Source organism: Carica papaya, chromosome 9 (assembly GCF_054855325.1).
Source record: "Carica papaya isolate Zhongbai chromosome 9, ASM5485532v1, whole genome shotgun sequence".
Classification (NCBI taxonomy): Eukaryota; Viridiplantae; Streptophyta; class Magnoliopsida; order Brassicales; family Caricaceae; genus Carica; species Carica papaya.
This window is the reverse complement of record NC_142317.1, coordinates 30,381,231-30,402,498: the sequence shown is the minus strand read 5'-3', so window position 1 is coordinate 30,402,498 and position 21,268 is coordinate 30,381,231. Positions and strand designations below refer to the sequence as shown.

General features: G+C 36.6%; 1 protein-coding gene across 3 annotated transcripts in view; it reads right to left on the bottom strand.

The window, feature by feature from the left end:
- MIM (P-loop containing nucleoside triphosphate hydrolases superfamily protein) overlaps nt 1–21,268 on the bottom strand; it is a 59,366-nt gene that overhangs the window by 5,816 nt on the left and 32,282 nt on the right. For 2 of the 3 annotated variants that reach the window (XM_088211331.1, XM_088211333.1), the window contains 8 exons: nt 18,628–18,797; nt 18,428–18,530; nt 18,136–18,248; nt 14,145–14,349; nt 9,047–9,172; nt 8,832–8,946; nt 8,651–8,736; nt 8,439–8,534 (listed from right to left, as the gene is read on the bottom strand). In XM_088211331.1, coding sequence (XP_088067457.1) covers nt 8,439–8,534; nt 8,651–8,736; nt 8,832–8,946; nt 9,047–9,172; nt 14,145–14,349; nt 18,136–18,248; nt 18,428–18,530; nt 18,628–18,797 — 1,014 coding nt within the window. The remainder of the gene's footprint in view (nt 1–8,438; nt 8,535–8,650; nt 8,737–8,831; nt 8,947–9,046; nt 9,173–14,144; nt 14,350–18,135; nt 18,249–18,427; nt 18,531–18,627; nt 18,798–21,268) is intronic. The other variant, XM_088211332.1, reaches the window with a different exon arrangement.

Here is a 21,268-nt window from a genome sequence, read left to right as displayed (position 1 = left end):
CTATAAAGATTCGAAGAAAGGCCCAAGAAGTCTTGGAAGCCCGCGGCCTAGTGTGGTTGTGGAACTTTCCGCACTTCGTCCATAGGAAGGGGGAGAGAAGAGTTCCGCCCACGCGGGATTCCTCATCCCGTGAGGAGTCCTTCCTATTCAACTTCTTCTCTTGGTTTCTTGAAGAATTTTCAGTCCAACTTGGATAGGCAAACGGCTAAAGGAAGAAGAATCCAATAATAGTTTTAGTTTGGAGTCCTAGTTGAACTAGAGGAAATGGCCAAGAAGATAAGGGAGAAAAGAATCCCGTCCGTGCAGGATTCCTCACCCATGAGGACTATCTCTTCACCCGACTCCTTCTCTTGGAGTTCTTGATTTTCTTGAGTCCTTTTTGGACTAAACTTGCAGTAAAAAAGGTGTTCATGGCTTGGAATCCCGACCTCAAGTAGGACACTACTCAAACAAGAAAATTAATTAAGGGAGTTGAAAGTCAAGAAGGACTGGGTCAATCCTTGCACCTCTCCTAGCCGAATTCTTCCTCCAAGAATTTCTCTTTGATTATGTGTATATCCTACTTCAACAACAAGTCTCTTCAAGCATCTTCAAGTTGAAAATCAATTAAAAATACAAAGATCAAGCCGAGAAGGAAAAGGATATTCAAGTTCGGCCATGAGTCTTCAAGCCGTTTAAGAGAGAAGAATTTTACTTTTAATTAAAGTTCGTTTCTTTGATTATTATTTTAATAGTTTTCTACTTTGAGTTACATTATCATTAGGATTTTGTTTTCTGAATTCAAGTAGAATTAATATGGTGAAAGGCTATATAAAGAGCTCAACCCTAGATTGTTATTCACAACTTTCAAGATCAATAAAAAAATCCAGTATTATTTGCTTTTATCTTTGGTAATTGTGAGTGCTCTTGGGGAGGTTATTCAATTATCTCATTGAGTTAGGAATTGGATCTACTTGTCAGGGTAAGCTCGTGATATCTTTTCAATTCCAAATTCTCTATTCTCTATTACCTTAGTTCATCTTCACCTTATTAATTATGGGTTAAATAAGGAGGGTAGATTTATTAGGAATTTAAGTTTCTGCATATTATATGCGGACTTTTGGATTGCACGTGTTGATACCGAGTTCCACATCAATTATATTAATATGTTATATATATAAATTATAAATATTAGAAATAGATATAAATCTACACGTATAATATAAAATATAAAAAATTTATGATATTTCTATACAATATAAGATACTTTTTATGGTATATATATATAGATATACATAATATATTGTTGATAAGCATTTGCTAGCTATATATATATAGGAGAGATATGAAAAGATAAATGCTATATATGTATGTGTGCGAGAGAGTAACAGAGTAAGAGAGAGTGTGAGAAGAAATGAAGCTTTCCACTTTGACGTCCTTCAGTCGGCTGCTGTGGCTGACCACCTTGAGGGGAACAATGTCCCAGAACGGAAAGAAGTTCTTTATTATTGACAATTAGTTGTTTGACTTAGTTGCCGAGGATAGGAGGATGGATGGGTTGAGAATAATCTAGAATGGACATGGATTTTGGATTTTGATTTCTTTTGAAAAGGTCAAGGTTGGTTTGGTTCTTGACGCTCTCGAGGATTCCCACAGGAAGAAAGGGGGAGTCCCGTGGTCAAAGCACTCCATGGGATGGAATCATGAACTCTGGATTTCATTTGACAGTAACAAGAGAGGAATCTATTTGATATTGTATGAGTTGTGGGGTAAAAAGGTGAAGAGAATTTTTATTTCGGATGGAGCACAGGGGAGAGACTGGTGAGGACTTATGATGTCGGCATTCGAGCCCGCGGAGCGGTCTGCAGTCAACCTTGAGAGTAGAACGAAACCTAAGAGGATGGTTAGAGATGCTGTAAGAGTGAAACACAGACAATCAATTCCGTGGAAAGCATCTTTTCAGTGCCCCAACTATGCGGTGCCCATACACTTCTAGATGGAGGTTGATGGTGCCCAATCCTATGCGGCGACACTCTAATCCAGGGGGAGCCTATGAAGCGGGTAGGGTAGATACCACCCATGAGGAAGGCAGGTCTGGTTAATCTTAAAACTCAAAGTAGGAATTCCAAGTGGCAAAGGGGGAATGCCTGAAACACAAGGAATGGGCATCATTTTGGAGCTCGAAGTATTGTTGGGTTGACATGGTCTAACTCAATTCGTGAAGCACTGTTTAGGCCAAATGGGCGGAGATGGTACACTTATGAGGAAAAAGAAAAGTGGGTTGTGGAGCCTACCTGAAAGTGGTAGGACCCAGAAGAAGTAACCCAAAGTTGAAAGGATGGTGGAGTCCATGGGAAGTATCTTGACTAGTGGTGAGGTGTCGAGTCTGAATGCTAGGTACAAAAGTCAACCTGTTCGAAGAGATTTATGATTGAGTAGCAAACGGAGGAGAGGGTGGAGAAAATGTTGGCGATTAAGTGCGGAGAGGATGTGTGGGAGGAGGTGTTGGATCGGGAGAGCCCGTCGGAGATAAACATCGACTTTATGCGCTATTTTCACAATGCGCGAAGTGTTGGAGGAGGAGGTCAGTGGAGACGATGTTGTAAAATCTCTGTACTTCACTGAAAGTGATCTTGGATGGTCCTGGTGAAAGAGGAGATTCAGACGATTGTCTTGGTGAAGGACCCTGACAGTGAGGAGACTCTGACTTTGAGCTTTAATGTGGTCAATTTGGAGGACAGGGAGGATGATAGAAATTCTTTGTGGGTTTTGCAAAATATCTAGAAATTCAACAGGATGATGAAGTCTCTTTTGAAGGCATAGACGATCAAGTATTATCTTTTTTCTCTGAGATTGATAGAAGATCTATTAAAACGAAGGAGGGTGTGTTGGTGTATATGGAGAAGAAAAAAACAGTGTGAGGGTACTCGTAGATAATTGAAGAGGTTTGAATCTTTTATTAACTGCAATTGTCGGAGAAAAGAGGCAAAGAAGATGGAGGGGGGAAAATTACTGTTTTAAATGATCGACAAAATTGTATCTTGAAATGTGAGGGGTATAAATGACTTGTTACAAGTGATCGTTTTAGCAAGTAGCATTCTGATATTGTCTGTCTCCAGGAATCTAAAATGGAGGTGTGTTCTGATAACATCCTGAAGAGCTTGTGGAGAGAAAAAGATTTGGGGTAGGATTGCAACCCGGCTAGAGGTACGGTTGGTGGGATTGTGTTAATGCGGAAGTGTTGAAGAGTATGACCACGAGATGCGGGAGGGATTTGTAGGATCGTTTTGACTCCCGTAAACCTTACATGAACACAAGCATTTAGAAACTCAATTCCTAATTAACTCTTCCTACTTAAAAAATACTCAACGAATTGAATGCAATTAAAGTAACTGGGAATAAAAATAAGAAAGGAAAAAACACCACGACTTACCCGATAAGTCGATTTGATTCCCAAGCTCAACAAGTGGATTGAAGCAACCTCCTTAATTAAACACTCAATTAAGCAAAAACTTAGAGTAAAATTTGAATAAAATATTCAACTGAATATTTCTCAAATTTATTAATCTCTGATTTCTCAAAGTTGTTATTTATAATCTAATTTAGATCCTTTATATAGACTTCACTTGACTAATAGGAGTAGAAGTAGGATTACGTAAATATTGGAGCCTTCTTGGCTGAGAGGCCTTGCACTTGCCCTTTGTTTGATCCTCCAAAGGCCAAAACTTCCTTGCCTTGTTCTTGGGCTCACGGGTTGGACCGTTTAAAAGACCTTTGGATCCATCTTCTTGAACTAAGCCCAATTTCTCTTAAATTTTGTACTTTCCTTCTTGAAATATTTTAGGAAACTTGGAATGTTGGGACTTAATTTCCTTATTGAGATGAATCAATTTAGGAAGTAAGGAAAGTTCAAAAATACTTTCTCTTTGGTGTTTAGGCCATGGGATTCCAACGGGAGGAAGGACTCCATTTTCCTGCGGGACTAGAATCCTTGCGAGCACGGATTCCTCTCTGCGTGCCTTGTAGCTACGCACGTGTGGGGCTGGTGCATGCTGCCTTGTCCTTCTGTTGGCGTGCGTGTGGCATGCTCATCTTGTGTTGCGGCTGTGCGTGCGACATACTTACCCCGTGCGGGTGCAGGCCCTCCTGTTCCCACGAGACCCTTTTCCTTTGCTTACTGTGATCACATGACCACACTGTCCTCCTTATTCAAAAATTGTAGGGGAGAGGTTGAGTGGGTGTTCACAGGTATGTACTGCTGGGAGATAGTGATGAGATAGAGATACTGTGGAGGGAGCTTGATGAGTGTAAGTAGAAATGGGATGAAAATTAGGTTGTTGAGGGGAACTTTAATATGGTCTTGAGGAGGGAGGAAAGTAGCAGAGCCCACTTTTCGAATTCTTGGGCCAATGAATTTAAAGATACTTTGGATAGATTGGAATCGGCAAATTAGCCATTAGTTGAGGGACAGTGGACATAGACTAATAAGAGAAGCCAACCTTCATGTTCACGGATAGACTTTTTTTATCTCACCTTGTTTTTTATTGTAGCTTGCAGGTGTTTGTCAAAAACTTTTGCAATGTCCTATTTCGAATAATTTTCCGATATGTCTGAAATCAAATAACATACAATGGGGTCCTATTCCTTTCTAGTTAGACAATAAATGGTTGACGGTGGATAAATTTCGAGTCTTAGTGGAAGAGAAATGGAAAGATTCTACTGTTAAGGTCAAGGTAAGCTTCAGGATGGCGTGTAAGTTTAAGATGTTGAAGGATGAGATTAAAATATGGACTAAGGAAGAAAGGGAGAGAGAAGGGGAGAAATTCATTATCATGATGGATGAGATTGATGAGCTTGGTAAGGAGTGTGAAGGCAGATTAAATGAAGATGAGAGGTCAAGAAGAGACTCCATGCAGGTGAAGTTGGCAAGCAAAATCAATCTTGAGGAGACCTCACAGAGATAGAAATCCATAGAAAAATGGCTGAAGAAAGAGGACCGTAACACAAAATATTTTCATGCTTTGACCAGTTATTGACAGTGATGTAATTACATTGATGAGATATGGATCGATGAGGTGAGGGTCAAGGGTAATAAAGATATGAGGGAAGTTGCCCGCGGTTATTTTTCCAGGTTGTATGAGGAAGAATTTGTGGAAAAGCTTAGATTAGATGGGCTACATTTCAACAGATTAACCGATGAAAGCAGATAGTTGTTGGAACTAGAGTTTATGAAGGTGAGATCTACGAGAGCTTGAAGATGCGTAATGGTGACAAAGCCATAGGTCCAGATGGTTTCAATATGAAGTTTTTGCAAGAATTCTGGCATGTAATCAAGAGTGATGTGGTGGAGCTTTTTAGAGCGATGCATGATTTTGGTACGTTTGTAAGATTTCTAAACAGTATTTTTTTAGAATTCATTACAAAAAAGGAAGGTGCAAATGACATCAGAGATTTTAAACCAATTAGTTTGGTGGACTGCATCTATAAATTCATTACTATCGAAAGTTTTTAGTGATGTAATTTGTGAGTGTCAGCATACCTTTGTGGAGGGTAGGCAGATTCTAGATGCAGTTAAGGCAACAAATGAAATGGTGGATGATTTGGTGGCAGGAAGGAAGGAAAGGCTGATTTGTAAGCTAAATATGGAGAAGCCATAAGATCATCATGTTAGTGAGATTTTGTGGATTATATGATGGGAAGAATGGGGTTTGGGCAGAAGTGGAGAAGTTGGATGCATACTTATATTTCCTCTACATCTTTTACTGTTCTCATTAACAGGGGCCCGCTAACTTTCTTTAAGGCCTCACGGGGGTTTCGACAGAGGTCTCCTCTATCTCTACTATTGTTCATAATTGTTATGAAAGCATTGAATGGCTTGATGACAAAGATCAAGGATTTGCAGTTGGTGAAAGGTGTCTTTATGGGTAGAGGAGACAATTCACTTGAGATCTCACATTTTTTTTTGCAGATGACACTTTGATTTTTTGTCTCCCAAATGTAAGAATTATGTTGCATTTAGTGTGTGTTCTCGTGTTTCCAAACAATTTTTGGACTCAATATTAATTTTAATAAATCAGAAATGGTCAGAATTGGTGATAAATGTGATGAGTGTCGTCTTGTTCCAGAGATAGAGTGTAAAATTGTTAGTCTTCCAATTAAGTACTTGGGGGTCCCATTGGAGGTTAAATATAAAGATCTAAATATGTGAGAATCAATGGTCGAGTTGTTTGAAAAAAAGATTAACTGGTTACAAGAAATTTTTTATCTACGGAAGGTTGGTTCACTTTTATCAAAAGTACATTTGTCAAGCTCCCCGTTTATTATCTATCTACATTGATGATCTTTGTGAAAGTTGCAATAGATTGAAAGCCATCCAATGTCGCTTCTTTTGGGATGATGAGGAGGGGAAAAGGAGATATCACTTGGTTAAAGGAGGTGGTGTCAAAAATCCTTTAACCAAGGTCGCTTGGGTATTAAATTCCTTGTTGAGATGAATGTGGCTTTTCAAGGGAAGTGCCCGTGGAGATTCTTGAAGGAAGAGGACAATATGTAGAGGAGGATCCTAGAGGTGAGGTGGGGAGGTATTGAGGAGGGTGGAGCTAGGGGCTGGATTAAGAGACCGCATGGGTTAGATTTGTGGAGAAAAATCTTGATGGAATGATCTCATTTTCAGGAGTGTATTCAATTAGGCAGAGATAACAAAATCATATTTTTGACTGGATGATTGGTTAGATGGGGAGGTGCCTTATGAGACGCTTTCCGAAGATATTTATAATTTCACAATCAAGTAACATAGTGATTGAGGAGGTGTACAAGGACATTAATGACAAAAGAGAAAGGATAGTGAATGTTATTAGAAACCTGAATGATTGAAAAATTTGTGAGTACGAATCTTTACTGCAATTACTAGTTTTACAACAATTTAATTCCAGTATGGCACAGGTGCTTTGGAAGCTGAATTAGAATGGGGACTTCTCAGTTAAATCTTACTATAACCATATTATGAGGGATGGGCCTGGTAGGAGTCACAACTTTCCGGTTCATCAAATTTGGAAATCAAAGGTGCCCCCTAGAATTGCTTTTTTTTTGCTTGGTAGGCTACTCGGGAATGCATATTAATTATCGATAAGTTGATGACTAGAGACCAAATTATCGTATGCATGAGTGTGGCAGAATCTTGCAATCATCTCCTTTTGTGGTGCCTATTAGTTATGAATTGTAGAGCCTGATTTATGGTCTTTTGGGAATTAATTGGGTGATGGTGGGTTCTGTTAAAGAGGAGATTTGGGCATGGGATGGGGTATGCAAGAAAAGAGAGTTTGTAAAATTAATTCCATTAACTATTTTTTGGGTCTTATTGAAGAAATTTTTTTTAGAATTTTTAAGGACAAAGAGGTAGAGACTTACAGGTTGAAAGATAGATGGTATCATGATTTTGAGTCTACCTTGTTATGACATAACATCATTAGGAATGAAAATTTTGAGAATGTCGTTGACACTCTAACACATTTTGTAAATCTTTTATATATGGTGGTATCCTCTTGGTACCTTATTTATATATATTTCACACTTTTTATCTCAAAAAAATATATATCGGAGAGATATATACACCTCTCTTATATACGCATAACTTTAACCTATCCTTTTTTTTTTGAAGAATTGATCCATAATATACACCCACAATAGTGTTGATAGGCATTTGCTTGGTGTGTATATATATATATGAGAGATATATATACCTCTCTTATATACATCAAACTTTAACCTGCCCAGCAAACAATTTATTTTCATTTTTTTTTTTTTGAAAATTGATCCATAATGCACACCCAAAAATCATCTTCTAATTCTCTTCTGCACGACTACACATGCATATATACACACACACACACATATATACATGAGATATTTAAAAAAATAGGTTTTATATTTCTTAAACACAAATAAAAAAATTACTGCTAATATAGTCAAAGAAATAAAGCATAACAGTCTGTGTACATATACACACACGCAACAGTAGAGAGAGAAAGAGAAAACAACGGAAAAAAGCAGATGTGGTGTGGAGGCTGCCGGTGGCGCGTCGGAGGTGAATCATGGAGGTTGGTAGTTGGAGGTGACCACTAGAGTGCGGGGAGGTAGAGGAAATGGACGACTAGTTTGAGAAAATATAGGAAGGATTTTGGGACATATGGGGTATATGTGTAATAATACATCTTGATTGAGGGTAAAAACTAAAGTCAGTTTTTAAAAGCCACATACTGTAATGTATGGCTATACACCTGGCAAAAACAGATTTTAACTTTATCTATTGCAAAAAACACTTTGCATTTTACCTGATTGGTTGTAAAGTGCTTTTGAAAAGTAAAAACCCTACCCAAAAACTGTGCTAAATGGAGCCTAAATAACATGAAATGCGAAAATTGTTTTGGAGTTGCTCTGATGCTGGAAAGACTTATATGTACCTTACGGATGCTCTCAAGCTCACGATACTGTGACTCTGCCTCTTCAATATCAGGGAGGACCTTTTTGTTCATTATATTCTCATAATGGGCTTTCTCCTGACAAAGAGCTTACATTTTTAGTACTCTAAAACTTATGTAAGCAAAACCAGAGACCAAAAAAGAAAAATAACAAATATGTAACTAAAAAAAATAGATGAGGAAAGGAAGAAAACATTTTCTGCAGAAAGAAGATCGTCCTCCATCTTCTTTAATTCATTTTCTGCTTCCTCAAAAGCATCGATTTCCTTCTTTGTGGATTCTACAGTTATTATAACGCATTGAGTAAATATAAAATTTTATACAGCAATGTGAAATTAACTCATGTCAAGATGGTTAAAGGCACTTCCAAAATACCACGTAAATTTGTCAGTGACAATTTAAGTTCTTCAACCTTTGCATTTGCTTCATTCATCCTGGCTCTGAGCTTTTCCAGAAGACTTTCTTTCTCCTGGATCTCCTCTCGAGCTCTCTATAAAATATAACACAAGAACATATGATTTAAAAAAGCAAACACTATTTACCCCAAGTCCAGCCAAATTTTTTAGGTAGCATGAGATCCATGGACAAACTGCAATTTCTTGAAGGAGCTCATCAACAATAGATGACACATTAGCTTCAGTAGCAGATAAATTTTTCACATCCTGCAACTCTAGGTCCTTAGCAATCAAAATCTGTTCCAGTTTCAAGCGCCTCCTCTACAATACACAGAGGACAGAAAGTGATTAGAACATAAAAAATTTATCTACAGAAGTTATTAGCAGAACATCAATAAAGCACCTAAACAAAACTTAACAAATAAATTACTTCTACGAAAGAAAAAATTGACAAGTAAAAATTCCATACAGCCAACTTCTCAGCAGCTGACCTTTCTGTTTCTATCATCACTCAACAGCTGGAAAATTGTTACTTGTGGATTTTAATAACATTGTTATCACATGTGAAAATAGTAAGAGAATTCATGAGTTGAAGATTTTCTTTCAAAAATTATTTTAGTATAAAGACTTAGGAGCTTTACGTTACCTTCAGGTTATTGATATAGTTAGTTCATGGTTGAGAGTCCGTTTGCCACAAAGAAAGTATGTTGTTTCCTAAACCAGTTGACACTCCAATAAATCCTAATCTCAAACTGGCTGTACATGATGGTGAACTATTGGAAGAGCTCAGTGTGATGGGAGACTAGTTGGAAAATTAAACTAGCTCACCATGATTCACCTAGGCATTTCATTTGCTACGAGTTTCATAAGTCAATTTAAGGAATCTTCTTGGAACAATTAATAGAAGATAACTGTATGTACCAGGAGATATTTAATGTTCTGTCAGGTTGTAGATTACGCTATAAGGATCATATGCCTATATAGATCTACGGATATCAAAATGCTGATTGGACTGGTTCCTGAGGATCATAGGCATACTTAGATCCAAGGATATATAGATGCTGATTGGACTGCTTCCACTTTTAATGGTTAATCCACCACAAGTTACTCATCTTTATCAGTTGTAACATGACATCTTGGAAAAGTAAGAAACAAAGTGTAGTTGCCAGATCTATTGCTAAGTCTGAAAATCGAGCAATGGCTCATGCAACCTGTGAGTAGCTTTAATCGACACATCTGCCTAACTTGGTTTCCTACAATCACATCCTATAGAATCACCATGTGGTAGAGAATTAAACATAGTGAGGTTGGTTTAGGATGAAAATTTTAAACCAAAAAACATATACAGGACAAAACCAACCATTTCTGTGAATTGTGGTATGCTAGTTTAGTAGATAAAATGAAAAACCAAGAATAAAAGTCAGTAATTTGCTTTGGTTTTGAATTTTTTAGAAAATCAATATTTTAGTTTATTGAACTACCAATTATTTAAAATAACAATTTTAAAAAACATATAAATATATTCTCCTAAAAGAAAGTAGTGATATTATCATATTTGTAAATATAGCACCATTCATTATTTTAAATGTTATGTGATAGATAATTGAGCAAACAGCATTTAATAATAGTGTAAATCATTTAATTATACGCAATAACCTAGCAATTGGCCAAAAAATTTAAAAATAAATTTATCTTTTATGTTTTACTGTTGTCAAAGTTATTTCATCATTTACCAAAGTAAAACAATTAAAAGTCATTTTTTTCAGTAATAGCTGAAAGCAAACCGAATTAATTTGGCTTTTAATTTAATTCGGTATTGGTTTCCAAAATTGGTAATTTGGTATTCTAACTTTTTTTTGGTATTTGGCAATTTGATTTCTATTTTACTGAACTTTCTCTATTAAGTTGACCGCCATTTTATTGGAGAAATACTTCTATAGAATGTGATTTGGAATACTCATGTGAAGCCATTAGACCGATTGGCTGATATGTTAACAAGATCCTTAAAAGGAGCTTGCGTGAAGTTCATTTGTTACAAGCTTGGCCATATGATACATATGCTCCTGCTTGAGGGGAGGCTTACAATACAGAAATATTTCTTGACTACCAATTTTTCTAATACAGCTCTTTCTTACATAGTAATGTGACAGAATTTAAACACAGATAAAAAGGGTGCGTGTTTATGTGTGATGCTAACTAGAACACAATTAACTACTTACTGATGTAATGGAATGAAAGCACAATGAAAGCAAGAAACTTAGAGTGCAAGAAAAGACAAAGTTGTATGTTGTGATATATTTTTTTGTTTTGTTTTATGATGTGTATGAATAAAAGGGTGGATGCAAGATATGCAAGATATGATAACCGAATGAAGAATAACAACTATGCAAAAACCGTATGCAAGATAATAAGATCTATTTAAAATTTAAGCTCTGATATCAAATGATGCAGAAGCCAGAAACAACCAATGTAATAAAAAACCTACACATACAATTTAGTACAAAAACTTAACTCCTAAACAAACCCTCCATACTTACCTACAATCAATCTATAATTGAGAAATAAAGTAATTGAGAAATAAAGTAATTGAGAAAAAGAATAAGAATTAATAGAACGGAAAAAGAGTTATCTTGATAAATAGAACCGATTTTTCACTCAACAAGAAAATTGAAACAAACCTCCACAAGAAGCACTCAAAGCTGAAGGCTAATCAAATCAAAAAGCTTGTACTTTATTGAACTTGAATGTGAAATGAAATTACAACCAATATATAAGGCTTATTTATAGATGTAGGCCATGAGATTTCTTAAAGAAATAAAACTCTTAAAGTAACAAGGACTCTAACTATCATGATTATCTCAAACTCTTAAGAGATCATGGTTCACATAATAAAAACTCTTTAAAATAAATAAAAAAATAAAATTATAAAGATTCTTGTGTGGCCATCCATCAAGATCTTCATCTTAGAAATTTTGGTTGTAATGGATAAGGACTCTTGAATCACACTTGAAGTTGAAATCCAAATGTGGTAATTACTCCAACGAGTTGACAACTCTCAGCCTTGGTGCTTGGATAAGACTCCTTATGCAAATTGAAGCTGAAAACCAAGTCTTTAGCTTGGACAAGAGTGGACGGCTAGAGTTGTAGACAAGGTGGGTCACTTTAGCTTGGAATGCTAGAAATATGTGGGAGAAAATTTTCTCCTTGGATTCTCCACATACTTTTCCACCTACTTTTGGGTGAGAGAACTTGGTTAGGACTCTTGGAAGAAGAGTTGGACGGCTCCCATGTTTGTAGGGATGAAAAACCCAGAAGTCCTTGGTGGCCGGTTGTTTGAAGGCTTCTTGGAAGAGATTTGGTCGAACTTCCCTAGGTGTTAGCACTCTTAAATGGCTGGTTGTGAAGAGTTGGAAAAGGAGAAAATTCTTGTGAAGGGCTGGCCGTTTGTGATGAGAAAAATTAGGAGAAAATTTCTCTTGAGTGCGAGAAAATTTCTAATGTGCAAATCAAAACTGTTCATAATTTTGAGGACACCTTTTGGCTTGGTTTTGATGAGTTGGAGGAGGATAAAACTCTTTGAGAATGAGCGGCCGAGAGTCCTTGACGTATAGGACTCTTTAAGGATCGGCTTTGCCCTTGTTGTAGGACAAGTTCTTGGATGCCTCTTCCCTGACTTGATGGCTTCAACTTTTCCTTTTCAAGTCCTTTAAAGTTTGGATCGAGACTCTCTTTTTCATGGACCCATCTTTTAACATAAACTTGAAAGTCTCTCTTGAGCTTATTGGCCCATGTTCTTGTGATCTTTCCTCCATAACGCCCAAGTGCATATTGAAGTGAATTCATCATAGGCTTATCCCCATATAGACTTTGAATTGGATCTTTTATTTTTTCACTTAAATGGACCAAACCTTGAGGATCTTTCTTGGGTTGGACTTTGTCGTGACTTCTATGCTTCACAAGGCCTAAATTGTGGCCTTTCAAGCTCATGAAGTTGTGAGCTTCCATATGCTTCCTCTTGAGGCAGTGAGCCTCCATGTAACCTCCCATATTGCCATGAACTCCCATGTGGCCTTTCATGTGAGTTTAAGTTATATTTTGATAATGGGATCTCATGTAATTTAGTAATGGTGTGAGAGTGTGTAGCAAAGATGGTAGGATTAAGTCATTAAAAAAATATGTATCCTTATTTTCCAATATAGGCTTCCCTTCAAGATAGATTTGGATGAAATATGATTATTGTTTAACAAATGTGACATATGTAGGCACATAAAATTTTTGTGTCAGTGGATGGTAACATTTGTATCTCTTTTGAGAGGAGTACCTCACAAACATACATTTTAGGATCCAGGTATCCTATTTCCGTCTTTGAAGGGAATGAATATAAACGAATGCAATATACATAAATATCTGAGGGGATAGACGGTTTGTGACACTCACTTATGGGTAGACTTTGGAGAATGCTTCTAAAAGGCTTTTGAAGTCTAGAATGCTAGAGGGCAAGCGGTTAATAACATTGGTAGCTGTAAGAACTACTTCGTCTCAATATTATTTTGGGACGTCATTTTAGACGAGGAAGGCACAATATTATTTTGGGACGTCGTATTCCTAGGTTCAGCAGGAGGAAATCAGTATGAGCACTGATATAGTGCATCTGGTTGTGGTAGACAAACTTTGTTTCCGGTATCACTTGTGAACAAGCTGAAACCAGTACCTAGAATATATTAGGTAAGGACCACTTGACATGTGATTATCGTGGTAGGAGAGAGCTATGATACATCTGGTTGTGGTGAACAAAGCAATGTTGGCTGCTGGTATCAGTCGTGAACAAACTAAAACAAATAACCAGAATTATCATATAAGAACCACTTAACATGTTTTTTCAAGAGTAAATTGAGGCATACAAGAGAAGCTTAGTGACCAACAAACTAGGTGCCTTGTACGTAGATGGTCTACTTCCATGAAGTCACAAGCAATTTTGCTTGATATTACAAAAATATAAATGGCTGAAGAAGTAACAGCCCCTGGGAAGCTTTAGAATGAAGAGTTAAAAATGTTTTCTACATTGTTTGCATGTATGTGTAAAATTATAAATAGTTTCGTGTTATGGTAATTATGCGTAATGTATAATATGAAAGTAAATCAGTAAGAAAATGGTAAGGAATCAATGTTTATTTCCGACTGCAATAAAACCATGGATGACTTTAAACCCCCATCCACCCTTCCAAACTCTCCTTTTGCCTAGCTTTAAATTGCATGCATATTTGATATTATTAAAAAAACTACTTGCATTTACCTTGACACTTTGTTCACTACTTTGAAGACCTCGGAATTTTTCCTCGGCTTGCCTCTTTTTCTGCTTCAACTGTTGAGCTTCTTCTCCTTCCTTCAATGCATCTCTTTCAAGGTCAGTTATATGACCATCAAAAGAGCTACAAAGACCGCTAGTTCTTAGCCGCTTATTGGGCGGGAGAATTGTCTGAACTGAGCCACGAGAAAACCTAGGAACAAAACAAAATATCACCTTCAGAGACAAATAATATGAGATATTACAGAACAAAAGAAACTATGAATTTTTCTGGGGTCGATAATATTGTCTCATTACCCAATATGACTTCTGTGGAGTGAATCAAAATAATATACCTTCATTTTATTACAACTCAATGCCTATCAATCAAGTTTCATCACATACGAAAGTATAAATTACACAAAAATATCCTATAAGTTTTGCCTTAATATGTACAAATATCCCTTTCACTTAAAATATACACTTACCCACTAGATTTGAGAGTTTTTCCAACAAGACAAGTGACGAAATATAGTAAAATATTTATTTAAAAAAAAGGAGAGAGCGTAAAAAATATAAGGCATCATCCAACCAAATGAAAAGAAAAAAAAAAAGAAATGGCAGTATACATCGATATAACCTCTTTACCCGACTCCCCACCAACTTAGATCCAAGTTTGATCTGAAGTCACTTGGACTGGCCTAATGACAAATGTGCTATTTAATGTTCTCTTGTTTCATGACCTTCAGGATAAGTACAGGATATCTGGTTAGCTTGAGGAACAGACAGGGTGCCTTTGCCCACTTGATCCATCTCATTTATAGTTCCGACAAGTGAGCTGTGATTAATGGTCAGGTTAGAATGCTTACTGGCTCAAGGTAAATTTCAGAAGGCTTCAAAACGCCCTCTCATGAAGATTGTTCACCCTTTTTGTTTTCTCGTCCCAACTCAATGCTAACTTGATTTTGATTGTCCTCATCCTTATCCAGCCTTTGCCTTATTACCTGCGTTTTTAAACATAAATTTCAGTCCTTGGGCTGATTTGTTAGCTGCCTCCTCTTTTAGATTTTAATTCATTTTCCTGTAGTGGGTTGAGTGTTAGCCTAAAAAAAAATACTTGGGGCTTCCTGCTTGGATATAATTCCTAGCCTTTTAACAACAGCCTCCTTGTAGATGCTGACGGGATTTTTAATCACACACAACCCACCAAACTTTCCTTTTTCCATAACAATCAGTATGTATCAAGACTGTAAATTCTCCAAAGAACTGCTGATTCTCCAGGATTTCCTCTGTCAAACTTGTGGAAGAATTTGATGTCTTATTATTGAATAATACAGAACATTACACATATATATACTGCAATCCTGGCTACAGAAGAGGAAATTCAATTACATTAGGATCCCATGATAATAAGATATTCTACTGTAATAGACATTTAACTAAATAAGTCTAATTATAGAGATCTAATCTGTAACAAAAGGAAAAAAATGTACACGCAATTCATTATTTTTTTCCACACTTCCCCTCAAGCTGGTGTACAGGTATTTTATATTTGCAGCTTGAAGACAATACTCTAAAGCACTGGACAACTCAATCCTTAGGTAAGTATATCAGCAAGTTGACCATGCCTGACACACAAGGTGTACAAATCAACTCGTTTTTCAATTTTTCTTTGTAAAGTGTTTGTCAACTTCAATATACTTCATTCAATCGTGTTGTACAGGATTATGAGCTATGTTGATGACAAACTTATATCATAATAGAGTCTTTTTAAACCATCCCACTAAATTTTCAAATCTTATAAAATGATCTTTATCCCAGTACACACACACCCTGGGCCATTGCTCAAAATTCTGCTTCCACACTTGACCGTGCTACCACATTCTGTTTTCTATTCATCAATGTTATCAGATTACTGCTAAGAAAGGATACCCAGAGGTTGACATTCTGTCAATGATTGACCCAGCATACTCAGCATCTGTATATGCCTTAAGAACAGAACTCCATTCCTTTTGAATAGAATACTTTTAGCTGGTGTGCTTTAAGATACTGCAATACTTGGTGAGCTACCAATAGATGAACTCTTTTAGGGCTATCTATAAACTGACTGATCAAAGTTACCGCATATGCTTATCTAGTCATGTATGAGATAGATAAATTAGTTTTCTTCCCAGGCACTGACACATTTCTTTTTTATTTCTACACCCTCTTCTGCCTTTCCAATTTAAGACACAAACATCATCACACATATATATACTGCGAACTTAGCTATATAAAAGGAATCTCAATTGTTTTGGGATCCCAAGATTTCATCAGATAATCTACCGTAATAGACATCTAATTAAAGAAGCCTACTTCTATAAACATAATCTGTTACAAAAGGAAAAAATCGATACACACAATTAATTACTTTTCCCCACAAAACTTATTTTGGAATTGAAAAAATCCCAGATCATGTGGCATAACAATAGCCACCTCAAAGATTCTGTTAGCCAACCAAAGGAGCCCTAATATGTCTCCTTCAGTGTCGCTGCCATCAACTTGCACCTAGTCCACAGTTTGGTGACCCACCTACTTGTTTCTGTTTCCCAAAACTGCCCTGTCACCAAAGGCCAACCTGGATTGTACCCTGTATTTTCTCGCCATCCAACCCGAGGTGATTCTCTTTTCTTCTATCACCATCCCTTGAGTTTTCAGGTCTTCTCCACCGTGCACCATCCCTCTTTCTTTTACATGCAGGTTGTCACTAGTTTCCCCATATTCAATGCTTCCGACATCTCTTTCTAGCCAAGCCTCCCTCACCTTTGGCATGCAGACTCTATTTCTTCTTCTATGTCCATTACAGTATCACAACACAAGAAAATGTCCTCCCCCGTTTCCAAAGACCATTGTCAGCAAATACCTTGTAGCCACTCGATACATCAGTCAAATATATCACTCCTTTCAATAACGATGTGCTCAGACAATTCCTCAGTCACCCTACACCAACTGGAACCAATAGAATTTAATATGATTGATATCACAGCCTCTTCTTAATTCTCACACATCCCACAAGTCATTCTCACTACTAATATGAAATATTTCCTCTTCACATTGAACACAACAATAAGTTGATGATTAATTACGGTCACCATTAATAATACTCAGTAATTTTCATGTCTCTAGAACCAAAAACATCCCTGTTGGCCATTGTACTGAAACTAGCCTATAGCAAGCCCACTGGGGCGGTCACAGCTAGCATTGACACTTCAAAGATTATGACAAACAATCATTTTAGTTCCTCAACTATTTGTCATCTTATAACGAAGTCCTAAATTTTTTCTTTTTTAGTACTATTTGGTTCCTAAAGTTATAAAATTGTTGCAATGCATGATGTTTTTCAACTCTAAAAACTTTAACAGAAAAAGCTGAATTTCTTTTCGCTTTACTCTTTTTCTTTTTGGGAATTTGAAAATGATAACTAAAAATTGACCATAATAAACTAAGAAAGAACAATTAATTTGTTAGTTTAAGTAATGCAGATTAAAATAGCAGATATTAAGGAAGAAATGTATATGTGTGAAACCATTTTTTTTTAATTTTTTACAATTTTCTTATATTTTTAGATCATTTTTTATGTTATCCAGGTAATAAATAAAGTCTGTTTCTGTAAGAAATTTAATTAAAGTAATGACAGTTTGAAACAATTTTGTAAGTTCTGAAAATTAAATTGTATTGAAAAAAATTTTAGTACTTAATTGCAAAAGAATCCATATTTCAGGGACTATATTAGTAATTTACTCTAAAGACTATCCTGTGTATTTTGCATAGAGGTTGGCCACCATGCTTTTCTAAGGCTTGCTCATCCTTCTCATTTTCTCTTTTCATTTTTTTCTTTCAGGAGGATATTTTACCCTACACATTTTATATTCCTTTTTCTCTATCTACTAGCATTTCTCTTATTGTTTTATTTCTAAATCAAAATATACATCTTTTTCTTCTCAAAGAAAAAAGAACTTACATTCTATAACCATCTAAAGTGTAGACCTCCTTCAAATTTGGGACTCTGGTGTCAAAAGCAGCGGCTTTTCCAGCATCATAATCTCTAACAAGCACTTGTCTCTCTGCTTTACCCTGAAGAGTAGACAAAATTGTGCAAGACATCAGCAGGCAACAATAATTTCTGAAAGACCATCATCTGAATGAAGTACAAAGGCAAATACCAAACAGCAAACTTGAACAATCTTTTTCTTTTCTCTGAAAATGGAGCATATTACAAACACTATAAAAGATATTATGAACCAGTAAATTACCATGTCCACCAAGACATTAATAACAGTAGCGTTATCAGAACTTAAAACAGACAGAGTAGTTGGGTGCCTTGTTTGTGGAAGCATGTCTGGCGGTATGTGCAACCTACACCAAGAAGAATGAACAAAATACTTGTAATAGAAACTAATCAGTCAAACATGAGTTCAGTATGCAAATGAGGCTTAGTTGTTCATCCTTCTACCTAGGTCTCGAAAAGTCATAAATAATAATCTGAAGATGGTTATAGTTTGCTTCCCTTGCACATCCTCTCAAAATAAGTGAATCTTTGTGATTAGTCACAATAAAAGCATTAAGCAACTTCCCAATAGCTTGTTCGGCAGCAGGAGCCCATGTATCTCCATTGACCAATCTCTGCAGGATAAGAAATTCAAGTGCTTGAGAGCTAACCAACATCTGATAATCATGAGTACCAACAAAACGATTCTTACAATTAGAACCTACATATCAATATAACATCACCTCTTCAAATGTTACGGAAGGTTCCAGCAAAATCGACTAGCTAAATGATTAGAATACTGGATTCTAATATGCAGAGAAAAAGAAAATAGTATCCTTTGAGGATTTTTCTTTTCAGCATTTTATTAGAACAGGTCTACAAAAAGTTAAGAGATGAATAAACTGCATGATGAGTTTCTAGGAAGAGGCAAAAACATATGATCAAATGCCAGAACGAAGAGGACAATGTCCACACATGCAAAGCTGAAAATCCTAAATGTGTGCAACAAAAAACTAACAAGCAAACCCAAGACCTATCCCCTTCCCTCTAAAAAAGTCTCATCAGCCAGGCACCGACAAGCTCCGTAAAAGATGGAGTGGGAGACTATTTTTTTTATTATCAAAGAAGAAGATATCATGGAGAGTGGAAAGAAGGAACACAATCAAGGAGGAAGTGATAACCTCCTCATCAAACAAGAGAAAAAGAAAAGACCGAATATAGCTAGGAAAATAAAAAGATGAGCAGAGAAAAAACAATAAACATAAAAGCTATAACTCGTGTATGATAATATCTCATCTTCAGTAAAGGTCAGTTATGCAGATATCAGGAAATAAATTATGTCTTTTGGCCCATAGGGAAACCAAAAAGGTCATCCGCTCCCACAAATTAGAATATGGAGCATTCTTGTTGTTAAAAATAATTGAGTTCCGCGCCAGCCATAAGCACCAAAAACCTGCAAAGAGGACCCATTGCCACAAAAGGTTGGCAGCCTTCCTTATCCCATCTCCATTCATAAAAGTGCAAAAGAAGCTATCCTCAATAGGAGGCAAAACGCAATAGCAACCAAGAAACTTAAACACATCAGTCAACTACCTCCAAGCCACCGCATAATGAAGGAACACAAGAGCATGTACTTTCACCACCACAGAAGTATAAAACAACGTTTTGGGAGAAAAGGCACGATTAGGACATTGTATTTGAATTAGATCGTTCATGTTAAGGCTTTGATGAGTCACTGTCCAAGCAAAGAGCTTCACCTTAGAAGGAGCAGGGGCACTCTAAAATCCCCAAGCAACATTGAGCAATGGGTAGACGGGATTATTTATGGGGTATTCAAAGAGAGATTTACAAGAAAATCTAGGTACCACAATCTTTTATTAGGTTGGGTAGAAATGTTAATGGATGCTAGCACATTGAAGAGGGTCGACATTTCAAGGGTCTTTTTATCTAAAAGGTTCCGAAGGAAATATAAATCCCAAGATGTCCTACCCTCCAATGTTGTGGTGAAGTGAAATATGTAAGCATGAGGTCTTCAAGAAGCCTATATAACCTTGGGAACTGAGAGGCTAATGATTGATTGCCCAACCAATAGTCTTCTCAAAACCTCGATGAAAGACAATTTCCCACTTGTATTCGGGTATGTGGTAGGAAAAATGAGTACACCTGGGAAGTGGCCTTCCAAAGACTTTGATGAGAGACATAGATTCAAGCAAAGACATTCCAACTGGAGGTGTAACAATTTAGCCTTATCCTTCCCTACCTTCAGGCCCTTGACACATCACCTCCTCCCACCTTCTAAGAGTATTCTACTCAAAACATCAACCACAAGAGTGAACAAAAAAGGAGACAATGAATCCCCTTATCTCAAACCTCTGGAGGCCAAAACTCATTTTCCGTGGTTTTCCATTAACCATCGCAGCAAAACAGAAAGTGGTCAAACATTCTTAGATCAATTTTCTCCATCTATTCTCAAACCCTTTTCTCTTCATTATCCTATCTAGGAATTTCAAAATTCACCATATCATATGCCTTTGGAAAAACTACTTTTAATACCAAGCCTTTCCTTTTAGATCCTTGGTGTAGTCACTAAAAATGCATCAATGATCTGTCTGTCTCCATAAAAGCACTCTGACGAATGAAAATTGTAATATCAAGAGATTCGCTCAATCTTAAACATAAAATCTCTGCTATAATTTTGTATAAGCTAATCATTAGGCTTATAGGCCTATAATCAGACAACTTCCTGAATCCATCGTTTTACAGGATTAGGGTGATAGAAGTATAATTCATGCTATTACATATTTTACCATTATGAAAAATTCCTCGAATACCTCAACCGAATCTATTTTCACGATATCTCAGTGATCCTTAACAAACTCGATAGTAAATCCATCGAGCTCTGGTGCTAGGTTGCTATCCAAGTCCCAAACTCATTGCCTCCTCAAAAATCTCTCCATTCTCTCAACACTGCCAGTGATCCTTAACAAACTCGATAGTAAATCCATTGAGGTCTGGTGCTAGGTTGCTATCCAAGTCCCAAACTCATTGCCTCCTCAAAAGTCTCTCCATTCTCTCAACGCTGCCAGTGATCCTTAACAAACTCGAT